The sequence below is a fragment of the Labrus mixtus genome, chromosome 19 (assembly GCF_963584025.1).
Source record: "Labrus mixtus chromosome 19, fLabMix1.1, whole genome shotgun sequence".
NCBI lineage: Eukaryota > Metazoa > Chordata > Actinopteri > Labriformes > Labridae > Labrus > Labrus mixtus.
In genome coordinates, this window is record NC_083630.1 from 4,050,001 (window position 1) to 4,070,000 (window position 20,000).

Below are 20,000 nucleotides of genomic sequence, written 5' to 3' on the forward strand. Positions count from 1 at the left end.
CAAATTTGGCATAAAAAGCTCCTCCTCCAGGTGTCTGACCCTCTTTGTTTGAAGTGCACAACATGGTAACCTGCTGCCAGGTTTGTTTTGATCATCTCCTGGAAGAAACAAAATCAGGATATCATTTAAGCATAAAAAAAAGATCATGAGAATAAAGATTTGATTTACGGTTTAGTTCCCACAAAGCAACATATAAACGTGAGAAAAACTTCAATCCAATGAGAAGCGTAGTATTATAAACTTTTCCATGACATCCTGCTGGTGTAGAGGAGGACTAAACTCTGTAAAAACATTGTGAATCCAGGTGTTACGCAACTCCTCATGATAAGAAAACGAAGAGAAGTAAAGTGGCTTTGATTGGTTTTCCCTCAGACATAACCTGCTCTGTACTGGTCGGTGTGTGTGTGTGTCTGTGTGAAACATTCCTGCTGCCTGCTCTGACATGTGGGCGCGCGCTCTGTCAGTCCAGTTGTGCGCTCGCGCTGGAGGAGCCTTCACTTGGGAAGTTTGTGTGTTGTGTGAGTGAGTGTGTGTGTGTGTGTGTGTGTGTGTGTGTGTTGTGTGAGTGAACAGTGCTCACAGGGAGGACGCCACCCAGCCCCGCCGCTGGATCTCAGGCTGGGAGTCTCTCTGAGGACGCGGGACGAAAGAACCCAAACTACTCTTCGACTTCTTCAGAACAAAAGTGGATTTAGTTTTGTTAAAGCTTCACACACCCGGGATGGTTATTGCGCTTTTTACGCGGCTTTTACCTCACTGGGATTAACGCTGCGCAAGAGAAATGAAAGTGACGGTGTGTTTCGGGAGGACCCGGGTGGTCGTTCCGTGTGGAGATGGGAATTTAAGAGTGCAGGACCTGATCGAACAGGCGGCCATGAGGTACCGGAAGGCGATTGCAAAGGTAAGCCGGCCCTGCCAAGGTGTGTGTGTGTGTGTGTGTGTGTGTGTGAGACCGCTTTTACAACGTGTCGCTCTGGAGCAGCTGCACCGTGCTGCCTGCCTTAACATGGCGCTCCTCCCGGGCTGAGACGGAGCAGAGAGTCGGGCACAGGAGAGCCGGGAGCTGCCCCGAGAACCAGAGGGGTCAGAGGGGTCCTGCAGTTGGGGCTTCTGATGGAGTGGGCTCAGGGGAAAGGAGTTCCTTAAGGGTGATTGCTTTGAGCAATTTAGTTGTCCACTTCCACCACAAGTGGTCTGGAAAGATGTCGAAGCAATTTTGTCTTAGATTGTCCTGAGAAAAGTAAGATATACAACAAACTCTATTTGTGTTGTATCTACAGAAAAGTGCCCAATGTTTCTCCAGTGAGTGTGTGGAGCAATGAGGATAAATGAGGACACACTAACCCGCTCTGTGAGTCTGTGTGTGTGTGTGTGTGTGTGTGTGTGTTAAACTGCAGTGCCAACACTGCAGTTTAACATGACACAGTAAAAAACATTAAACATAGGCGGCATTAACAGGCTGCTGCTTCTACATTACAAGCCCAAGTTGGACTTTTACTCATTCTTTAGTTGCACTTTCAATGCTTTAATCATTGTTTATGATTCTGGATCACAACATGCAGCAGTATCAATAAAAGCCAATAAAAACGTGTACTCTGTCTTTTGATGGGGGACTCCTGCCCTGCGCTCACTCATTGCACTTTTGCAGCTACGTCTTCACCAACGTTTTTAAGTTCATCCAAGTCCCATGTAATAAATGACGGAACACATGACTGTGTGAAACCTCTGTGCCAAATGTGAATGCGGCCCAACCAGGCCAGGACAATGATTGCTTTTCCCTTTGTGGGTTGAAAGTGGCTGTGCTCTAAGGCCCATTAAATGACTGAAGAATGAATTCTACTTTGGTGCCGTTTCCATGGTAAGAAACAGCACTTCCTCCTGTGTGCCAGTGCATGGTGGTATCACCGTCTGAGTCACGTTGATGCTGCACTTTTTTCTTGAATGGTCGGGAATACCTCAGAGAGCACACGCTGGGTTTTGCCAAGTTATTTCCTTTATGTGGCTTAGCTTTGGAAACCTACAATCTTCTGTGTTTTAGAGGGAAGGGCCTGCAGAAAGATTAAGACTAAATAAACTTTACCTGTAGTCAAATAGCTTCTTGGAATACCTTCAGCTTCCTGAAAAAGCTGAATATTCTCTGCTGCACCTCAGTAGTAGTTTTTTTTTTTTTTTTTTTTTTTACCACTGAAGGTAAACAGAGACGACTGGGTCAACATTAACACTCATTCTTGAACAGCACTTCCTCCTGAGATACACACACATGCACACACATGCACACACACACACACACACACACACACACACACACACACACACACACATTCTCTCCTCTGTTTACCAGTGCTTACTGGTTTTCCATGCTTCAGCAGAAAGGAGGCGACTGGTCCATTGATCTCTGCAGTGGCTCTGTAAATGTAGAAGTGTAGACTCCCCCCCTTGTCGAGAACACTTGGCGCTGGATCAACACTGACTACTGGATCTCACAGCCAGCCAGGACCTTTTGGACTGCAGGAAGATGTGATCACATATAAGTCATCTGAAATGTGTAATTATTTCTGCAGTCAGGAGCAACACTGTGTTGTGTCAATGCTTAGTTTAAAAGTACCAAAGGTTTTTAGCATTCTTGAGAATCCCTCTGTTAAAGGTGTAAGCTAAGTGAGGAGGGCTGCAGCTCACTGCCATCAATAACGGACAAAAGGCATCACAGCTAAGAGCAGTGAGATGTCAGACAGTTATGTATACAGGATAATTGGTTCATTTTAGGGATGTTCCCATGCAAGTTATTTCAAATAACACATACAGAAGTGGATGGATACCCTGTTCACAGCACTGTCACTCCTTATATCTTAGTGCAGGTTATGGCAGGAAACATCATCTTGACAGCAAATGACAAGATTCCCCGCCCACAAGAGGGCTGAATTACTTACAAAAAACAGCTCCATGTGCTGTGACTATATGTACCTGTAGTTTGTTATATTTTGTCAGAACCAAGAAGTTAAAAAGAGTTTTATTTAAATTCTCTGTCCAGTCTGTATTCACATTTCCAATGCAGCTACATTTTTTTAATTCAAGTAAATGTTTTCTTGGAAACAACATACATCCATGTGGAGTCTCTTTTTCTCCACCTCTGCATCACTGGGATATCCCAACATCTGTACACTTATAGCCTTGAAAACCTTTTGACCTCGACGTGATTTGAACACGCAACCTTCTGATCTGGAGTCAGACGCGCTACCATTGCGCCACGAGGTCTCATATGGTGTTGTTGATCAACCACTATATTGAATCCCATAAGCTGCAAACTGCAGTTTTAAAGTTATTGAACCACTTTGAGCAAGTTGACTCCAAACCATGGCCCTAAAATACTCCTCAAGGAATCTTTCACTGTAGGGGTCAGGGGCCATTTAAGTTTGTCAGGTTTGATTTGCTACACTGTTTATAAAAGTGTTCAAAACATGATTTATTTTGGGCCTTTTCCTTTATTTCGACAGGACTGTGGATAGAGTAGGAAATCAGGAGAGAGAGTGGGGACTGACATGCGGGAAAGGAACCACAGGTCGGACTTGAAACAAGGCCGGCCGCTTGCAGGACTATAGCTTCTGTACAAGGTGCGCAACCTAACATTTAGGCCTGTACACAAGTGATTTTTAAGATATGACCCAGATGTTTGAGTGATGCTCAAGCATGAAGAAAAGAGACACAAAGGAAAGTGAGATGGGCGTCTGGAACAGCTCAGAGGACCCAACTTTGAAGAGGCAGATTCTGCAACTGAAGAGTTTGTCAAAAACACAAGTCCTGGTTCTCTTCATTCATATTTTTTTTGGGGTATGGGTGTCATGCTACAATCGGTTGTGCTGAAACATTGAAATAGCCAAAAGGCCTTGCTGAATGCAGCCTATCGTGCTCTCTAAGAATGACTCTGTACAGGCAGTTTGATTCGTTTTGGTCTAAACCAAGGAACGACAACGTTACCTTTGTAGCTAAAATCTCAGGTCATTGATTTATTACGACTCTCTGTGTGCTTTTAAGTAAGGTAGAAAACCTCAAATATACAGCCAATCTGGATGACAACCTGAGAGCATAGAGTGAATACTAATCACTGTCACCTCATTTTGTTATTCTTAGCATTTTGTACACATGGCCTTATAAAACCTTTGACCCTGACGTGATTTGAACACGCAACCTTCTGATCTGGAGTCAGACGCGCTACCGTTGCGCCACAAGGTCTGGTATGCTTCAACTTTAGGGTTTTGCTTCCACCCATTGGTTTGTGGACTGAAGCTTTGAGGTTTTGTCATTTTTTAAGTCTACATTAGTATGTTGAGCAGGAAGTGATCATGTTAAGACGAGAGGATGAATAAGCATTGCCACATTTCTGCGCTTGTTGAAAGTTCATCATGGTGGCAACTTTTGGATCGCTCGGAACATCTTTATGTAAATTGGGAACAAGTGGACCGACAAAATAGAGAACATCTACGTTAATCAATTTGTACCGTTCACAAAAGTGAATTATTGTTGATGATTGTGGAGATAAAGTGATTGGATATGAGGAGCACTCTGAGAGCTGAGAAGTGTTCAACATCAACCTCATGTCCTCCTCTTCTCCTTCCTCCTCTATACTTACAGCTGAGCTCGCCTCCGCCTGCGCTCTGTCTGACTCACTTTTGATCCTCCTCTTAATTATACATGAACCATCTTGGGTTGCAAGAGTTTGTAACAAATTAATTTCTGTGATTCGTTTTTTGCTCATGCAGCCTTTTTTACTTTAACTGGCTGATATTTTGCTGATCTATAAACTGAGACCTGCTCCTCTCTGAATCCGCACAGAGGCACAAGCTGAGCCCGTCTACCCCATCTCCTCTGGGGACTCTTGAGTATTTGTTACAGTCTCTTTGGGGACCAGGAAGTACACATCAATCGCCCACTCAAGCACCATTAACTCGATCTGGTCCACAGTGTGCACAGTCATGAAGGGTAAACTTCACATCCTGCCTTCCTGTTGCCAAGCCTGCTGTCTTTAGCACTTGGTCGGTCAAGTAATCACTGAGTGTTCACCACACTTCAGTCATGTCATGAAGAGGTTATTTTGTGGCTCTTCTGTCGGCATACAGAACACCACATGGACGTGACTGGGAAGTTTACTCATCATCTTACACTCTAGTGTCTGCTGTCAAAGGCAGAAAAGTGTTCAGAGATTCACCGACTGGATGCTTAATTTCTCTCTGACTCTTTGCAGAGCTGCATCTCTGGTCTCCTACGTTACCATAGTTTCCCTCGATAAATGCAGGCTTAAACTCTAAGCCCATAATTGCCGTTTTCCCTCTTGAAATTCCACCAATGCAGCCCTGCAAACATTTTCACAGCAAGTCAGGTTGTTGAAATACGCGCATGCAGATATCCGTAGGCGACAATACTGTTCATCAAAAACACAGTCCCAAATTTCTGCAGCATGTGACGAACAGACGTCTGCAGGCTCCAGGATGTCTGAAGGAAAAGTCCATGACGTGAGGATTTACTATAGCAACGACAGAAACATGACTCAGCAATCACTACACAGAGTTGATTAACTTTAACAGTGACTGGGGAAATAATCAAGTAATCACTTTGAATTAAAGTCATACAGTACATTTGTTAAAAGTAATGTATTACTTAATAATCTCCACATGTTTCGGCCTGGATTACACTGACGCCTTCAGTTGATATCGATGCTTCCTGAAGTTCGATGCTTTCACATTTTCATCACAGTAGTGGAGAAGAACTTACCAGTGAACTGAAAACACGATGACGCCATTTAAGCAGGAAGCAACATAAAATCAGGTGTTTTTGATGATTTAAAGTTGTTTTTCTTTACAAAGAAGTAAAAGTTACAAAAACAAAGGTGAGGCATCATGAAGCAGTAGGGGCCTGTGAGTGCTGATGAAATCAGTGACATAAAATCTAACAAAAACTGGAGTTGTAAAACACTAATCTTCCTGAGACAACACAAATAAAATAAAACCTGACAAACTTATTTAATTCCAAAATCACAAGTAACTTCTTTCTGTTACACAATGTGGGGAAACTGATCCTTCTGCAAAGTCAGAGGACTCAGAGGAGACACTTCACTGCTGCAGGGCAAAGTCAGACAAGTTAGCATCTGTTTGTGACGCAGTCTGAAGGAGCAAATTTATGTTTTTGTCAGAAAAGTGAAAGAAAAACCCACCTGGCAAAACACATATTTGCGGTATCTGTTTATCTCTCGACGTCTTCAAAGAAGGAACTAAAAGGCTGTTATTTAGGAAGATTTAGGTGCTTATTTTACAACTAAAATACTGTCAATAGTTTAACTTCAAACACCTTCACGTCTGCTCTGGGAGTCATCAGCCTCGACCAAAAGTATGACTAGTCCTTTCAATCCTCAGGTAAGAACCAAACAGGCAGAGCAGGCGAACAGAAAAACACCACAAAGAAAGAGAGAGAGAGAGAGAGAGTGGGAAGTGGAAGTGGAAAGGTTGTCAGAGCTCATTAGCTCACTACACTCAGCGACTCTCTGCTTATGTAACAGAGAGGAGCTGCTGTATGTGAGGAGGAATATCAGTGTAGTGGAAGATAATTGGGGGATTATTATGTGAGTGGATTGTAAAGGCTGAGCTGTGTAGGCCCTGTAGGATGATGGGATGTGATGTGAATGATGTTAAGAGTAGATCCAGGGTTCAGCTGTGGTCAAGCAGCAGAATTTATCTCCACCATGAGGAGAAACTCGATAACCTCCCCCCTCCCGCTCGTTCACCTCGTGCTTGTCCAGTTTCCTGCCTTTTGTCTGTCCTCCTTTCTTGCACCTTCATCTTTCTCTTTCCTCTTTTCTTTCCTCCTTTCTTCTCCGGCTGGTCGACACAAGCGTCGTCTTCCAGCCGAGTGAGCAGCTTCCTTGCTTTCGTGTGAAACTCCTTCCAGGGGAATTGTTGCCTGCAAGTCTTTTGAGTTAAACATCACACACCCCCTCGGCTTCTCAAAAGTCACGAGTTGAATTTTGACCAAGCGTCCACAGAAGATGTGCAGAACCCCTGGCCTGCACCGCACTCCTTCACCGTCTTTCTGCTGTCTCAGACAGTGATTTACTCAAACCGGTTATACGTGCTTTTTTTAATTTGAGAAAAGACTACAGGTTTGTCAAGCAGTGAGAAAAATCTTTAGGTAATAAAAGAATGAAAGAGATTGCACAGTGCACACCAGCCTGTCATTTCACTTGTAGCCTTGTAACAGCATGATTATTGTGGTTTATAACCATGACAGTAAAGAGAGAAGCAGACTAGTTGTTAAGTACCAGTGTACAGAACGACGTCAATATAAGTATAGTTCAGTCAGTGTAGAAAAACATACAGTACAGTCTGATATGTAGCTGCATGATGACACAAGGCTTGTTATTGACGCTCAGCTCAAGCGCACATTGTGTGGAAATAAACAGTAACCAATGAGCATTGAGGGACTGATTGGGGCAGCGTCAGCAGTAATGGCGGACCATCATGGAGATGTGGAGGCTGAGCTGAAAGGCAACATTTTTCCAACCCTCACCTGTGGTCGTGACCTTTGGGTTGTGACCGATAGAAAGATTGAGATTAAGGATACAAGCGGCCAAAGTGAGTTTCCTCCAAAGGGTTGCCGGGCTCAGCCTTAGAGAGATGGGCGAGGCGCTTAGACAGCCTGAGTGAGCTCGGAGAAGTTGAGGTGGTTCAGGAATCGGATTAGGATGCCTTCTGGTCGCCTGCCTTTGGAGGTCTTCAGGTCACGTCCATCTGGGAGGAGACAGGGTTTACTGTATATATATATATGTATATATATATATATATCTGATGAAAGTTAGGATCAGTTAGGATAAAACACATTCAATGTAAAACAAAACCCAAATACACACAACAGAATATATTAAAGAAAAAATGGGGAAAATGGAAATCTTTCAATATCGAGTGAAAGAATATTTGGTTGGAAGTGTTGTATTGTTTTTTTTTTTGTCATAATGCAGAAAGCACATTTTAGAGAAGGGGATACTAAATATTGGAGGCCTTGTGGATTTCAGGGAAGCCAACCACTGGCACATTTTCTGGGAGCGCCCAGTGATAAAACCTGTCTGGTTCGAGTCTCACAAAACACTAAAAAGCATTCTTAACATGGACCTGCCCCTGTATTTTATCACCTTATTATATATAGGAAGTGTAGAGACGTTGTACTTAGTTCTTAAAATTCTAAATAGCTGAAGGCTGCAGAGGAAGTTCAGCTGTTTACTGGCTCAATGCTGTGTTATATTGTCTACCATCCAAAAACTATAAAATATATAAAATAATTTCAGAGAACCACAGCTAAAGAAAGGTGTCGCATTACAAAGGACTGAACTACAGACTGGTCTACGTTGGTGTGGCTTTTCATGTAGGCCACTATTATAAAGAATTGAAGAGTGTTTCTGTCTAACCTGACTCTCTGACCGACTAAATGAATGTCTGTCGAGCTTCCACACCCACGTGGACAGCACAGAGGACAATGACCCCACAAGCAGTCCCTTATCTTTACCAAACAGCGTTTCACTTCAGGGTCAAGCTGAGATGACTCTGGGGCTAGCATACCTCTCAGGTGTACACACACACACACACACACAGGTGCTGATATATGGTATGCACATGGTAGGGAGTGTGCACATGCATACATGCAAAGACTTGTGACAGATCTTTTTGGGTGTTTCAGATAAAGCCGGGTGAATTTATGGCAGGAGCTGCTAAACACAGAAATGCAAATGCAGGCCCATTGCTACAATAATACCTCCCAAAGTCTGAATATTCCATGGACATGCCAAACCTTGGCGTGACATATATTTAGTATTTGGTTATTCAGGGAGAAGGTCAGTTCCTGTTCTCAGTGCTGATTTGATTTTAGAAAACAATCCTGCTTTTTGTGATTTTTTTATAACCTCTACCCTTGAAGCTAAATAACAGAAATTATTATTATTTTTTTTTATTAACAGTTTTGGTTGAACATTTGGAATATGTGGGTGTGTACCATTACAAGCAAGGACTCGTTTTCTATGTAGGCATGTGAGTATCTCCTTCAGACATAGCTCAGTTTGACCATGCTGATAAATATGCAACATGAGCTTTAAAGCTGCAAAGCTTGTGTTTCCCACCACATCCAAAAAACCCTGTGATGCTTGGGAGGGACTGTGCTTTGTTATCTTAACCCAGTGGCTCAGATAATCTAGCTAATCATTAGCCCGGGCCGTTAGGAGCAGGACAATAGGAGCAATGCACTGCACTTGATCTTGCATAACTTAGACATGCGTTAGTGCTGTAAGGCTTCTCCTCAGGAATGTGAGACCTTAGAGATAGCAGAAAGGGCCTCAGAAATGCACTGATGCCACCGTGTATTCAAGAGGGGGAAAATGTGTTGTGATATAATACAGGATGAGATATCCCAAAGCAGTCTTTGTTTGGCTGTGGTGATTTTGAGGTTTGTATTTGATGGACCTTTTCAGCATTATTGGACACGATGAAACCATAATTGATTACCTTTTTTTAAGAATGTGTGTAAAAATTTGACCCCGACGTGATTTGAACACGCAACCTTCTGATCTGGAGTCAGACGCGCTACCGTTGCGCCACGAGGTCCTTTCCCAGTGTTTTAAACTCCCGTAAGATTAGGACACTGTCCAGGAAAAAGAAGTCGATGGGAGAATATTCTGTGATTGGGATTTCATAGTTGGTAGAAATTACTTTCTCCATTACTTAAAAGGTTTAGGAACCTCATCTGTCAAATATGGCTTTTACTGTTAGTATTATTTGTCAAACCTTTCAGTGTTTGTAATCACTCTACTGTTTGGTTTTTATCCCAAATACTTACATTCACCAAATGAAAATCCATGCAGCTCTTTCTAAGACAGTTCAGATTTCAGTTTACGTATGCAGCTTAATATCGACACCATAGAAATAGGATTATACTGTAATACAGCAAGTGTTACAGGGTGGATCCCAAGGTTGATAGTTCAATCAAATACACTTTGACAGAGTTTTTTTTACTGCAATTTATACACATTCTGCCATGAAAACCCTTGTCCTTGATGTGATTTGAACACACAACCTTGTGATCTGGAGTCAAATGCCCTACCTTTGCGCCACCAGGTCTCATTCTGAAAAGGTTACAACAAATAAACTGTGAACCTGCCCTGAAGTCATTCCCATGACATCAGGAGACGATCCAGAAAATAAGTGAAGTACAAAAACTTGTACAAGACCCTCCGTTTTTGTGTGTTCATGTTTTGACCCTCCATCCATTCCCTACTGCTTGTCCGAGGTCTGGTCGCGGCGGCAGCATGCTCAGAAAGTCAACCCAGACGTCCCTCTCCCCAGCAACGTTTTCCAGATCCTCCTGGGGGATTCCGAGGCGTTCCCAGGCTATACAGGATATATAATCCCTCCCGCGAACTCTGGGTCTACCCCGGGGTCTCCTCCCAGTTGGGCGTGATCTTGACGTTCATATTTTTACAGAGAACTTTAAACCCGCTGCCAACTCATGTCGCTCTGTCACACACAATCTGAAGTTCTCTTCATATAGAGAGCTTCAGATCTCCACCATGGACACACAAGTTCAGACAATGTGGATCGTCTAATCTGAATCACATATTCATATTTGCAGAGTTTTAGGTAAATTGTACATTTGCAGCTTTGAAAACCTTTGACCCCGACGTGATTTGAACACGCAACCTTCTGATCTGGAGTCAGATGCGCTACCGTTACGCCACAAGGTCTCATATCTGATTTTGACCAATGTCACATGAAAAGACTGTGAATCTGTCTCTAAGTCATTTCCATGACATCAGGAGACTATCCAGGATAAATCATGCTGTTAATATCAGAGCTGATTCCTCTCTCCATCACTTAAACTCAGGGCTTCATCGTCAGATTAAATCTGGAATAGAATTTAAAATGACTTTTTCAAATTATAACACAAACTTGTAGGAGACAATCCATTGTTGTTTGTGTGTCGATGTATTGACTCTTACAATTGACCTGTTTTCATGCACTACTTTTATTTTTTATGTAAACCCACTGTTACTGTAATTCATGCTCCATACTGTAGACAGACATATGGGTTTCCTCTACACTATAAATATGGACATACAAGTTTAAAGTAATGCACATAGCCTTGAATGAATCAGGGAAGCACACAAACATGGATGATCTCATATAACCTGAAGATCTTACTTTCACAGTATCTTTGCCATGAAAACCACTGACCCTGACGTGATTTGAACACGCAACCTTCTGATCTGGAGTCAGACACGCTACCGTTGCGCCACAAGGTCTCTTACTTTGTAATCAGAATTTCAACTTCGATAATGCCCTTGGGTCACTACCATGCTATGATATTGGCAGACTGTGTAATAAATACAAGCCTACGCGTATAATGTCGTCAAATTATCATCATATCGTTTCAGGTGTTTAAAAAATATGTTAAAGGTGCACTATGGAGTTTTGGTAAAGAAATGTGAAAGTTGGAGAAGTGTACAGATTATGTGATATATGTTCATAATTCTATACACAAACTGTCCTCAGAGGAAGATTTTGTCCCAGTAACACTGTTTGAAGATAAAATTCTAGGCAAGACATTATGGTGGGGGGGCTACTCTTCTGGTAGCTTTTAAGCTCCAAACAGTGTTCAGGGGGCCATTTTCTTCTTTGAGTAAAGTTTGTGTATTAAGTTTTGAAAATAAAGCATAGAATTGTTTCAATTCTCCAACTTTCAAATTTCACTACCAAATCTACATTGTGCACCTTTAAAGTGCCTTTTTAGGATTTAAAAGTCACATTTTATCCTCCTCTTCAATCAGTGTAAATAAGTCTCAGAGCTCCCCAAAACATGCCATGTATATCAGTGCCTCATATTTTTACCCTGACATGTTTGGTGCAGAGTTCTGACCTTGAGTCAAACACGTTTTTTAAGTTACAAGGTAATCTGTGTATTCATGGGATTAAAGACAAATAAAGGAGTCATCCCCTTTAGGGAAGAATGTGTGCAGGACAACATAACTTAATGATGTACTGATGATGTGCAAGGCTTTTAATAACGATTCCTTTGTAATTTTACACCCAATTGTTCTGATCTGGAGTGTGATTGTAACACTTAAAAGTCTCTGTCTCGACCTCACTTCCTTTGCTCACCCCTCTCTAGATACTTCTCCTGTTTGTTATCTCAGATTAGTCATGAGAAGATAATAAGTCTGCTCCGGGCAAGGTTAGCATTAAGCTCCTTTCATGTATTTCTGTTGACCTGACGTGGCAGCCAAAGGCCATGTTTGGGAGTCAGATGGGGAATTTGTTTCTCTGGAATCAACAGAAACAAGGAAGAATATGGCAGAAGAAAACCTCCCTGCAGAGTTTGGTTTCAGAGAAGCTGAAGCTCATTAGAGGAGGGTCATTAATTATACCCTGTCTTAAATTATTTTTCTTTTGGCTTCTTCTCTTTTACATACATGGAGATTTTATCTTTTTCATTTTTCACCTGGCAAGTTGCTGCAGGTTTGATGGCTGTCGGTGGAGAGTTTGAGAAAGTATAAATCGACTTTGCCCTGCTCTGTCAAAACACCCTCTGCAAGATTAACACAAGGTTTGACTGCTGTTTGCCGTTAGATCGATCAAATATGGACTGAATAACTTGTGTTTGGATTTGGGAAAATGGAAAATTGTAAGAAAGGTGACGAGCTGCTCAATTAAAAAAGAAAAGGGAAATATTGTGTTAGCTAACGCTGCTAAGATAGAAAAGCACTTTTGACCTTCCCAACATGTTTTAACAGTAAATTCTGCTTTGACAGCTTCCTGTGTTGATGCTTTACACGTCTTACAAAGAGGCTCCATTTTTCTACTGTTAAAATGCACACAAGCACTCATTTTGTCCATTCAGTGATGGCCTAGTCTGCTGTAGCTCCACTTTTCATTCGGGAGAAGCTCCTAAATCTGACTCTGCGAAGATAGAAACTTCACCCTCAGTTTTATAGATTCCAGTTAGAGTTACACAATCGTTTCTCAGAGGCAGAGCTGCTACAGAGTATGAATAAATGCACACACAGACTTGATGATTCTCAATCCTTTCTGCAGCACTAGAAGAAGGGTGACCTTTTTGACTCTGCATATAAGAAACTTACTCGACCACAGAGATCATTTCTGCCCTCAGAGCTGCTCGCCTGGTTGCAAAACTAAAACTCCAACGTATGAGCGGTGGGACAATGTTTGATGGATCATTTGACTCGCTCGACTGGCTGGCTGTTTCACTGGCTGATGGAACGAGCTGAAGTCAAAGCTGACCACAGAGTCAACCGAGTCAAGTGGTCTCCATTACCAACCCGACAGCAATGGTTTGGACATGAGCTTTAAAGATACATAGATTTCAGTGTTGTTTTACTACTTGGTCATGCTTTGGATGAAACCCAAATCAAAGCACGTTTAGTGTTGTTTTGAGTACAGTAGCTTTCTAAAGTGCATCCAGTTGTTTCCCCTTGTTTTTCTCTTCCCATATCTCCGTGAGATGACAACTCTTGCCTCCAGCTGGATCCAACTGTGAGCAAGTTGTAGCAAAGGCCAAATATGTGGTTTGCGGTGTTTCGACATGCAGGCCACGCCGGGCTCTCTTGGGTGTGATCCACTGTTTTGTCAACAGCTTATTTCTGCTGGCAGGACTGCAGCAACAGAACAGACAGTTATTGGTGCACAGGCATGGTCTGTTTGTCCAAGGATTAAGAAGAAGACCCCTGAATTAACGTCTTTCAGAGGGAGCACCTGTAAGGTTATTTTCTCATCATGTATGGATGAGTGAAGGTACAGATGTTCTACAAAGATCCCTTCCTGTTGCAACAACACTTCTTTGATGCTGCTTTAATTCCTAAATTACTCTTAATTTAGGGGCTTTATATGTCCAAATAACTGTGACACCTTGAAAAGGTTAAATGAAAAGCAAGATGGATGAAAACAACTTTGATGATGAGGGACAAAAAAAAAGTTCAGAGAAATGATAAAAAAAACAAAATCATCCAATATTGTCAGAACAAAAGTAACGCTGCAATGTAGCTCATCATCGTTTGGTTCCAGAAGTTAAAACCCTGTTCATTTTCTCCATAGCGGATTTAATAATTAGCCATAATGTCATAACTATCCAACGTAGACTGACCACGAGCTACCTGAATGTGAAATGATGGTTAATGCTCCTGTTGGTATGATATTGTAACCATGCTGGTAAAAACAGGTTAAAAATAATTATTGAAAGAGTCATAAACAACATAATTATTGGCTTAATTCACAAGTTAATGTTTTGTTTATTTTATGTAATACACTCTAGCTGTGATTACTAAGTCAATTATTTTATTTTTGCAGTTGTGTACGACTAAAATTAACAGCAGTTTTACAGTGAAGATTGATGTGCAGTGACGCAAAAGTCCGCGATGTGAGCAGGACGTCAATGTGAGCAAGAGATCGTCACTACGTTAAGTTTGAGAAGTTGATAAACAGCAGAACTAAGCTATAAAGATTAAAAGTTCATAATTCATCAGTTGGGAGTGATAAGAGTTCCTGCAGAAGCCATGAAACTGTGTGACGTGTGTGCGTCATCTTAAAAAGCTGCACTCCACGTGTCTCGTTACGCTAGCTCTCAGTTCGTTTAGATAGTTTTTGCTGCCTGCTAGCAGCAAAGTTATTGCTGTGCAAAGTCATTCAAACGTTTTAATGTGATTTTGTGATTATCTAATTCAGAAAAGTAAACATAATTCATGCTCATGATATCATTTTGTGGTAAAAAAACAAACAAACATAATTTTACTAAGAGAGTAAAAAACGGGAGTTTCTTTTAGTGTGGAGTTTTAAAGCTTTTTACTCCTCATGTTGCTAGAGGTGTTTTTGAATTACTGAGAAATAATTAACTAAGGAATTTGGTTTATTATTTCTGTTAAAGACATTTTACAACATTATTGTTCACTTAACTAGTAAACAGATTATTTTCTTCAGAAAAATACATTAATGCTTTCAGCAAGGTTTTATGTCCTAAGGTTTGTGTTTATTGTTACTTGACTACTGGTTAAACTTAAACAGTTTAATACAAAATTCATTCCTGATATTTGCACAATGTAAATATTGTTAAACTAGCGAGTACAACAAACAATTCTAATGTTGAGATACTTGATTCTGAACTAGAGAGTAATTTTCTTCAATGTTATTATGATCTGTTATATTGTTGTGCAACAGATGAGACAAACCTTAGAGAAACCTTATATAAAAATATAAAAAAATATTAACATGATCAGAATAAAGGACCATAAGCACGTCTGTAAATGCAGGTCAGGTCTTTTTGTTGAGTGAGAACACAAGGTGGAGAAGATTCAGCGAGCCATACAGCTCGACGTATCCAGTGAAACCAGTCGGATGAACGATCTGCATGTGGTAGGATTGTGCCCTTCACCCAGATTGGTACTAGCTCAAACACACAAACGTAAAGTGCACTCTGACATATCCAACTCTGACCAAACTCTGACTTAAAGCAGAGCTGACCTCTGTATGAACCCGATTCACAGTTGACTTTGACTCAATCTAAAAGGACATGACAAACAAAGAAGTTCCCAGTTTGTTATTTCCATGTATGTATACACTTAATGTAAATAGCTTATTTACTGGTACATGTTTCCAGTAAACAGAGCTGCTGTTCCTTAAACCATCCGTGTGTGTGGTTATGGTTATTATGCTCATGACCTAGCTCCTCCTGAACCTAGGAAGATGTGCAGGAGTGGGTTACAATATCAACCTTGTTTTAAGAAAAACATGGTTTATTCTTGATATTGGAACTACACTACCCACTAATAATAATTGCAATGCATTGATGAATCAATTTTTTTTAACCAGCCCTACTGCCCACGCTCATAGAGTGTCACAGCCACGTCTCTGATTGCTGTTACCATGGCGATGTGTCCCGCCCCTCTGGGCTGTATGCGAAGGAATAGTTTTGCTAGCAGGCTAGCTGCTTAGTTCGCTGACACAAAATGTCTTAATAACTTTGTTATGCTGCAGTGAATGTAATTAAAACCCACAATGAAAACGAACGCCGAGTTGACCATCGGGAGAAACCGACCTGAGGAAGAGAATATGTTTACAGATGAGCTAATGTAGATTCTGCTTTGACAGATATTTATCTCCATTGACCTGCTTTCATTGGACTGCCTTTGACCTCTCTCTCAGTGGTGTTATCGCCGTGCTTTCCGCCTCATGAGGAAACATAAAAAAGGATCTCTTTTCATGAAACGTGTTCTTCCTGAAACATTTGAATACATTTAAATCACCAGTGTAAAACGCTGGCTAAATCTTAAACAACAAAACATGAGTGTGTGATGAAACTTTCACTTCACAGATTATGGACATGTCACAAGTTCACAGACTTCCTCAGGTAACAGCAGTCCTGTTCAAACAGGAGTAGAGATGTTCCTTGTAAGCTTTAACGAACATCAGTATAACATCTGTATGCCTCTCAATAACACTCATTATGTTTTGATGTAGAAACAGAGGTTGAGTAATGACCCTCTGGCACCACGACACTCTGCAAACACACTGTATGGGAAAATGCATTTGCAATTATGAATTGCTAATTGATTTATATGGAGGTTTATTATTTGTTTTGTAAACATCGGACTCATTTGATTGAAGCATGTAAGATTTGGAAAACTTTCAGACACGACATCAAAGTGTCCCTGTGGCTTTGTCTGTCAGCGCTTTTGATCCCACTAATGCATTCTGGGCCTTTCAACACTCGGGCGTCACACACAGTCCTTTCTTTCCAACGCTCCAGTAAATAAACATGTTCGTGTACTGTTGGAGGATGCATGGAGCTTTTATTGAAACACTTACAGTCTGTATATCGTAGCAGATGAAACTGAATAATGCAACACAATAACAACTTATATACTATTGTCAGTGTTTCCTGCAGCGCTTCATAATCGAGGCAGCCGCCTTAAGAACAGGCACCCTCCACCTTAACGACCATTGTAGAAAACCAATTGATCAAAATCATCCTGCATCATCCTGCATCTCTGCTGTTGGATCTAGAGATCCCTCCCCCCCTTTTGGTAGCTGGCTTGTTGGTGTATTTCTTGCAGGAAACACTTCTTATTATTTATGACATATCAAAACTGGTTGTCTGACAGTAGCTACAGCCTCATGCCTCTTTACTGAAGCCATCGTTGTGTTTCACAATCTAGGTAAAGCACATTTTTAATTTTAAACTGGCTTTGGCTTCAGGACTTTTTCAGCATCCATTATTCAGAATTCATTTCCAATGCGAGCTTCATTTTTCATGCTGTTGATACAGCCGCTCCCTGGATGCACTTCAGCCTGATTAACGCACCGAGGTGACTGGCGTCGCTTTGAGCCGCACATCTAACGATCAGCTGTAACCGTTTTCATAAAGTGTTCTCTGCTGGTCTGGAATCTATTATGTTGTCAAATTAAATCATATTTTATTCATTTAGCGAGGGCATTTTTTCATTTCCTTCTGCCAAATGACTAAATAATCTCTCCTTCCTGTCTGTCAAACACAACCGCTAACAGACCTGTCATAAGTGTACAGAAAATAAACATCACATTGTCATAATTATTAATCCGATTGTTTATTAATTGCAATTTAGGATGAACCAATGTGTTAACATCAGTATCAGCCCTGTTAACAAACAAAGGCTCACGGGTATGCACCAATGTCAGTAACTGCTGTGAATCAGTTTTGTTGCATAATTTTTACCTTACAACAGATTCAGAGATTTTTCTTTTTTTATCAGGCAGAAGAAGTCACCTGTTGGACAAACTCTGATTCGTTCCCATGAAAGAAAATCGCGGCGGTGTGGGAGTCTTAAACCGTCTCTGGGAAGGATCAGCGACATTTCAAGTGGAGGGACTAGTAACAACAATTAAACTACATCCAGTCACTCCGCTCATTATAAAAAACAAACGACACAAAGAATGTACAAAAACACGTGTATAGGAATCGGCTCTGATTTTCACAATCGTTGCATCTCTAGTAAAATTCAGTGTAGAATTTTTGTTTAAATATCTGATTTTGCACTTCTCATACAACACAGAGCTCTGTTATTTTTCTTCTTCAAGTTGTTTGTCTGTTTTGTTTTTCAAACATCGGCCCACCCAGAGACCCTCTGAAACATCCAGACAGAGCTGTGAAATGGAAATGGCATGCTGAGGCCGACAGGAGAAGAATAAATCCTTGATGTTTGAAGGGCTTAGACGTCGGCTGCACCGTGGGATATTGCAGTCATTTGGACAGATTTATTTTGAACCAAGCAGAGCAGTTTGAAGAGGAAAAAAAAGTTTGCTTAAGTGGATTCTTCTCTTTGTGAAGTTAATGAACGTTGGAGAGAAAAAGGGTTCGGCAGGTTTTGTGCTCTGGAGCTTAAAGTATTTCAAATCAAAGTTAGGACTTCCCTTGCCGGGAGTTCATTGTTGTCTGCTCTCAGGACTTTAGAGTTTCTGTTGTGGAAATATTCAGAGGTAGTCTGAGTTCAGAGAGTGTGGCTTAACTCTGATGAATGATCGTTTAGGAAAGTCTACACTTTTGACTTTTTAGCTACATTACTGTGTACTCCGATGTTCTTTGGCTGACAAAGGGTGTCAGGATGTTTACAAGATAACTCTCTCCATGTTTTTTGTTATGGGTGTGCATTTTACCTTTGTATTAGTCTATATTCTATTTTAATAGGAAAAGGCTTCTGACTCTGCCCTTAAAGTGAGACAAGTTGGATAATGATTAGACATTTTGGCGCTCCTGCCCAGCTACACAAGATTTTATGGAGCTGGGCAGCTCTTACATCCTCTACTTAGTTGTTTTCACACATTTGTCAGGATATCAAACCATGCAGGCTGATGAAGGAGTTTGTTGTTGTTAAATGGAATAACTGACACTTCTTATTGAACAGCCACAGTCTGAGCCAGCGTCAGCCTGAGATTCTCCTGACTTGCACAGAGCTGTTGTTTGCGGTTTCCATTCCTTGCTTGGTATTTTAGGTGTAGCACAAAATCTTGAGCCCCCATGAAGTCCCCTCACTCGACGCCCCCCCTGGTTGTTACTGTAACAGAGTACTGCTTCTTGACCTTGGCTGCAGCTTTGTCCTGCATGGTCTTTTCAGGACATGAACTACTTCTTCATCGCTCTTCAACAAAGACAAATATGCGATCGCAGCCCAAGGCTACTTAGTTCTTTATGAAAAGAAAAAAAAAAAATTCAAAGATGACTCAGTGTTTTTTCATGTCGGCTGGGATGCCTTGGTTTGAACTGACATGCACCAAGGAGAGCAACAACACAGTGAACGGTTTGTTGTTCGTCTTATGGATACCACAGCAGGAAAGAAGACGACGCTGACGCTGCTGTGCTGCAAGGAAGGCTTCGAAAGAAAGGGCAAAATGTGACTTCTGTCTGCTTTGGTGCTCGGACAGAAAATATGCATCGTGGCGACGTGCTTTTATGTTGTTTGATTGATGATGTTGATTTTATTTTCATCGAGAGCTAGACAAAGAGCATTAGCTTCCTCTCCCTTTAGGCACATTCTTTAAAAACAATCCAATGACTCGTCTATCATGATATGAAAAAAACTGAATACTGCTGGCACACCCTTTCCTCTGTGGATTTAGTGCTGGTCTTAAGGCCAAGAGAAGACCCCCCCCCCCACTGGAGGATCATCCTGTAGCACTAAGCTGTGATTTTACGAGAGCACTGGATTACTCTACCGTTTTCATTTTCAGCGTTATATGACGTTGTTCTTGTAAATTCTGTTTATCTGGTTTAGAGATTTTGCCCCGGAGACTTTCACTGATAAATATGTAAAGTTCCTGATGTATCTGTGCACAGTAATTTCCTGCCCAGACATTTTGTTTTTTCTGGTCACAGAACATGTTGTGGTATGATTAGTTGTTGCTTGGACCATGAAATTGGGCCATTCAGTGCAGACTAAGGGA

At 41.4% G+C, this 20,000-nt stretch overlaps 1 protein-coding gene and 5 non-coding genes across 10 annotated transcripts in view; 1 reads left to right on the forward strand and 5 right to left on the reverse strand.

Annotated features, from left to right (window-relative positions):
* Positions 1-405: 405 nt before the first annotated feature.
* Positions 406-20,000, forward strand: part of LOC132994061 (partitioning defective 3 homolog) — a 378,183-nt gene continuing 358,588 nt past the window's right edge. For 4 of the 5 annotated variants that reach the window (XM_061064159.1, XM_061064160.1, XM_061064158.1 and 1 more), the window contains exon 1: positions 406-901. In XM_061064159.1, coding sequence (XP_060920142.1) covers positions 782-901 — 120 coding nt within the window. In that variant the 5' untranslated portion in view covers positions 406-781. The remainder of the gene's footprint in view (positions 902-20,000) is intronic. The other variant, XM_061064157.1, reaches the window with a different exon arrangement.
* Positions 3,181-3,252, reverse strand: trnaw-cca (transfer RNA tryptophan (anticodon CCA)). Its single transcript has one exon. It is a non-coding gene; the product is annotated as a tRNA-Trp (tRNA).
* On the reverse strand, positions 4,156-4,227 carry trnaw-cca (transfer RNA tryptophan (anticodon CCA)). Its single transcript has one exon. It is a non-coding gene; the product is annotated as a tRNA-Trp (tRNA).
* trnaw-cca (transfer RNA tryptophan (anticodon CCA)) lies at positions 9,558-9,629 on the reverse strand. The gene has a single exon. It is a non-coding gene; the product is annotated as a tRNA-Trp (tRNA).
* trnaw-cca (transfer RNA tryptophan (anticodon CCA)) lies at positions 10,694-10,765 on the reverse strand. Its single transcript has one exon. It is a non-coding gene; the product is annotated as a tRNA-Trp (tRNA).
* On the reverse strand, positions 11,252-11,323 carry trnaw-cca (transfer RNA tryptophan (anticodon CCA)). The gene has a single exon. It is a non-coding gene; the product is annotated as a tRNA-Trp (tRNA).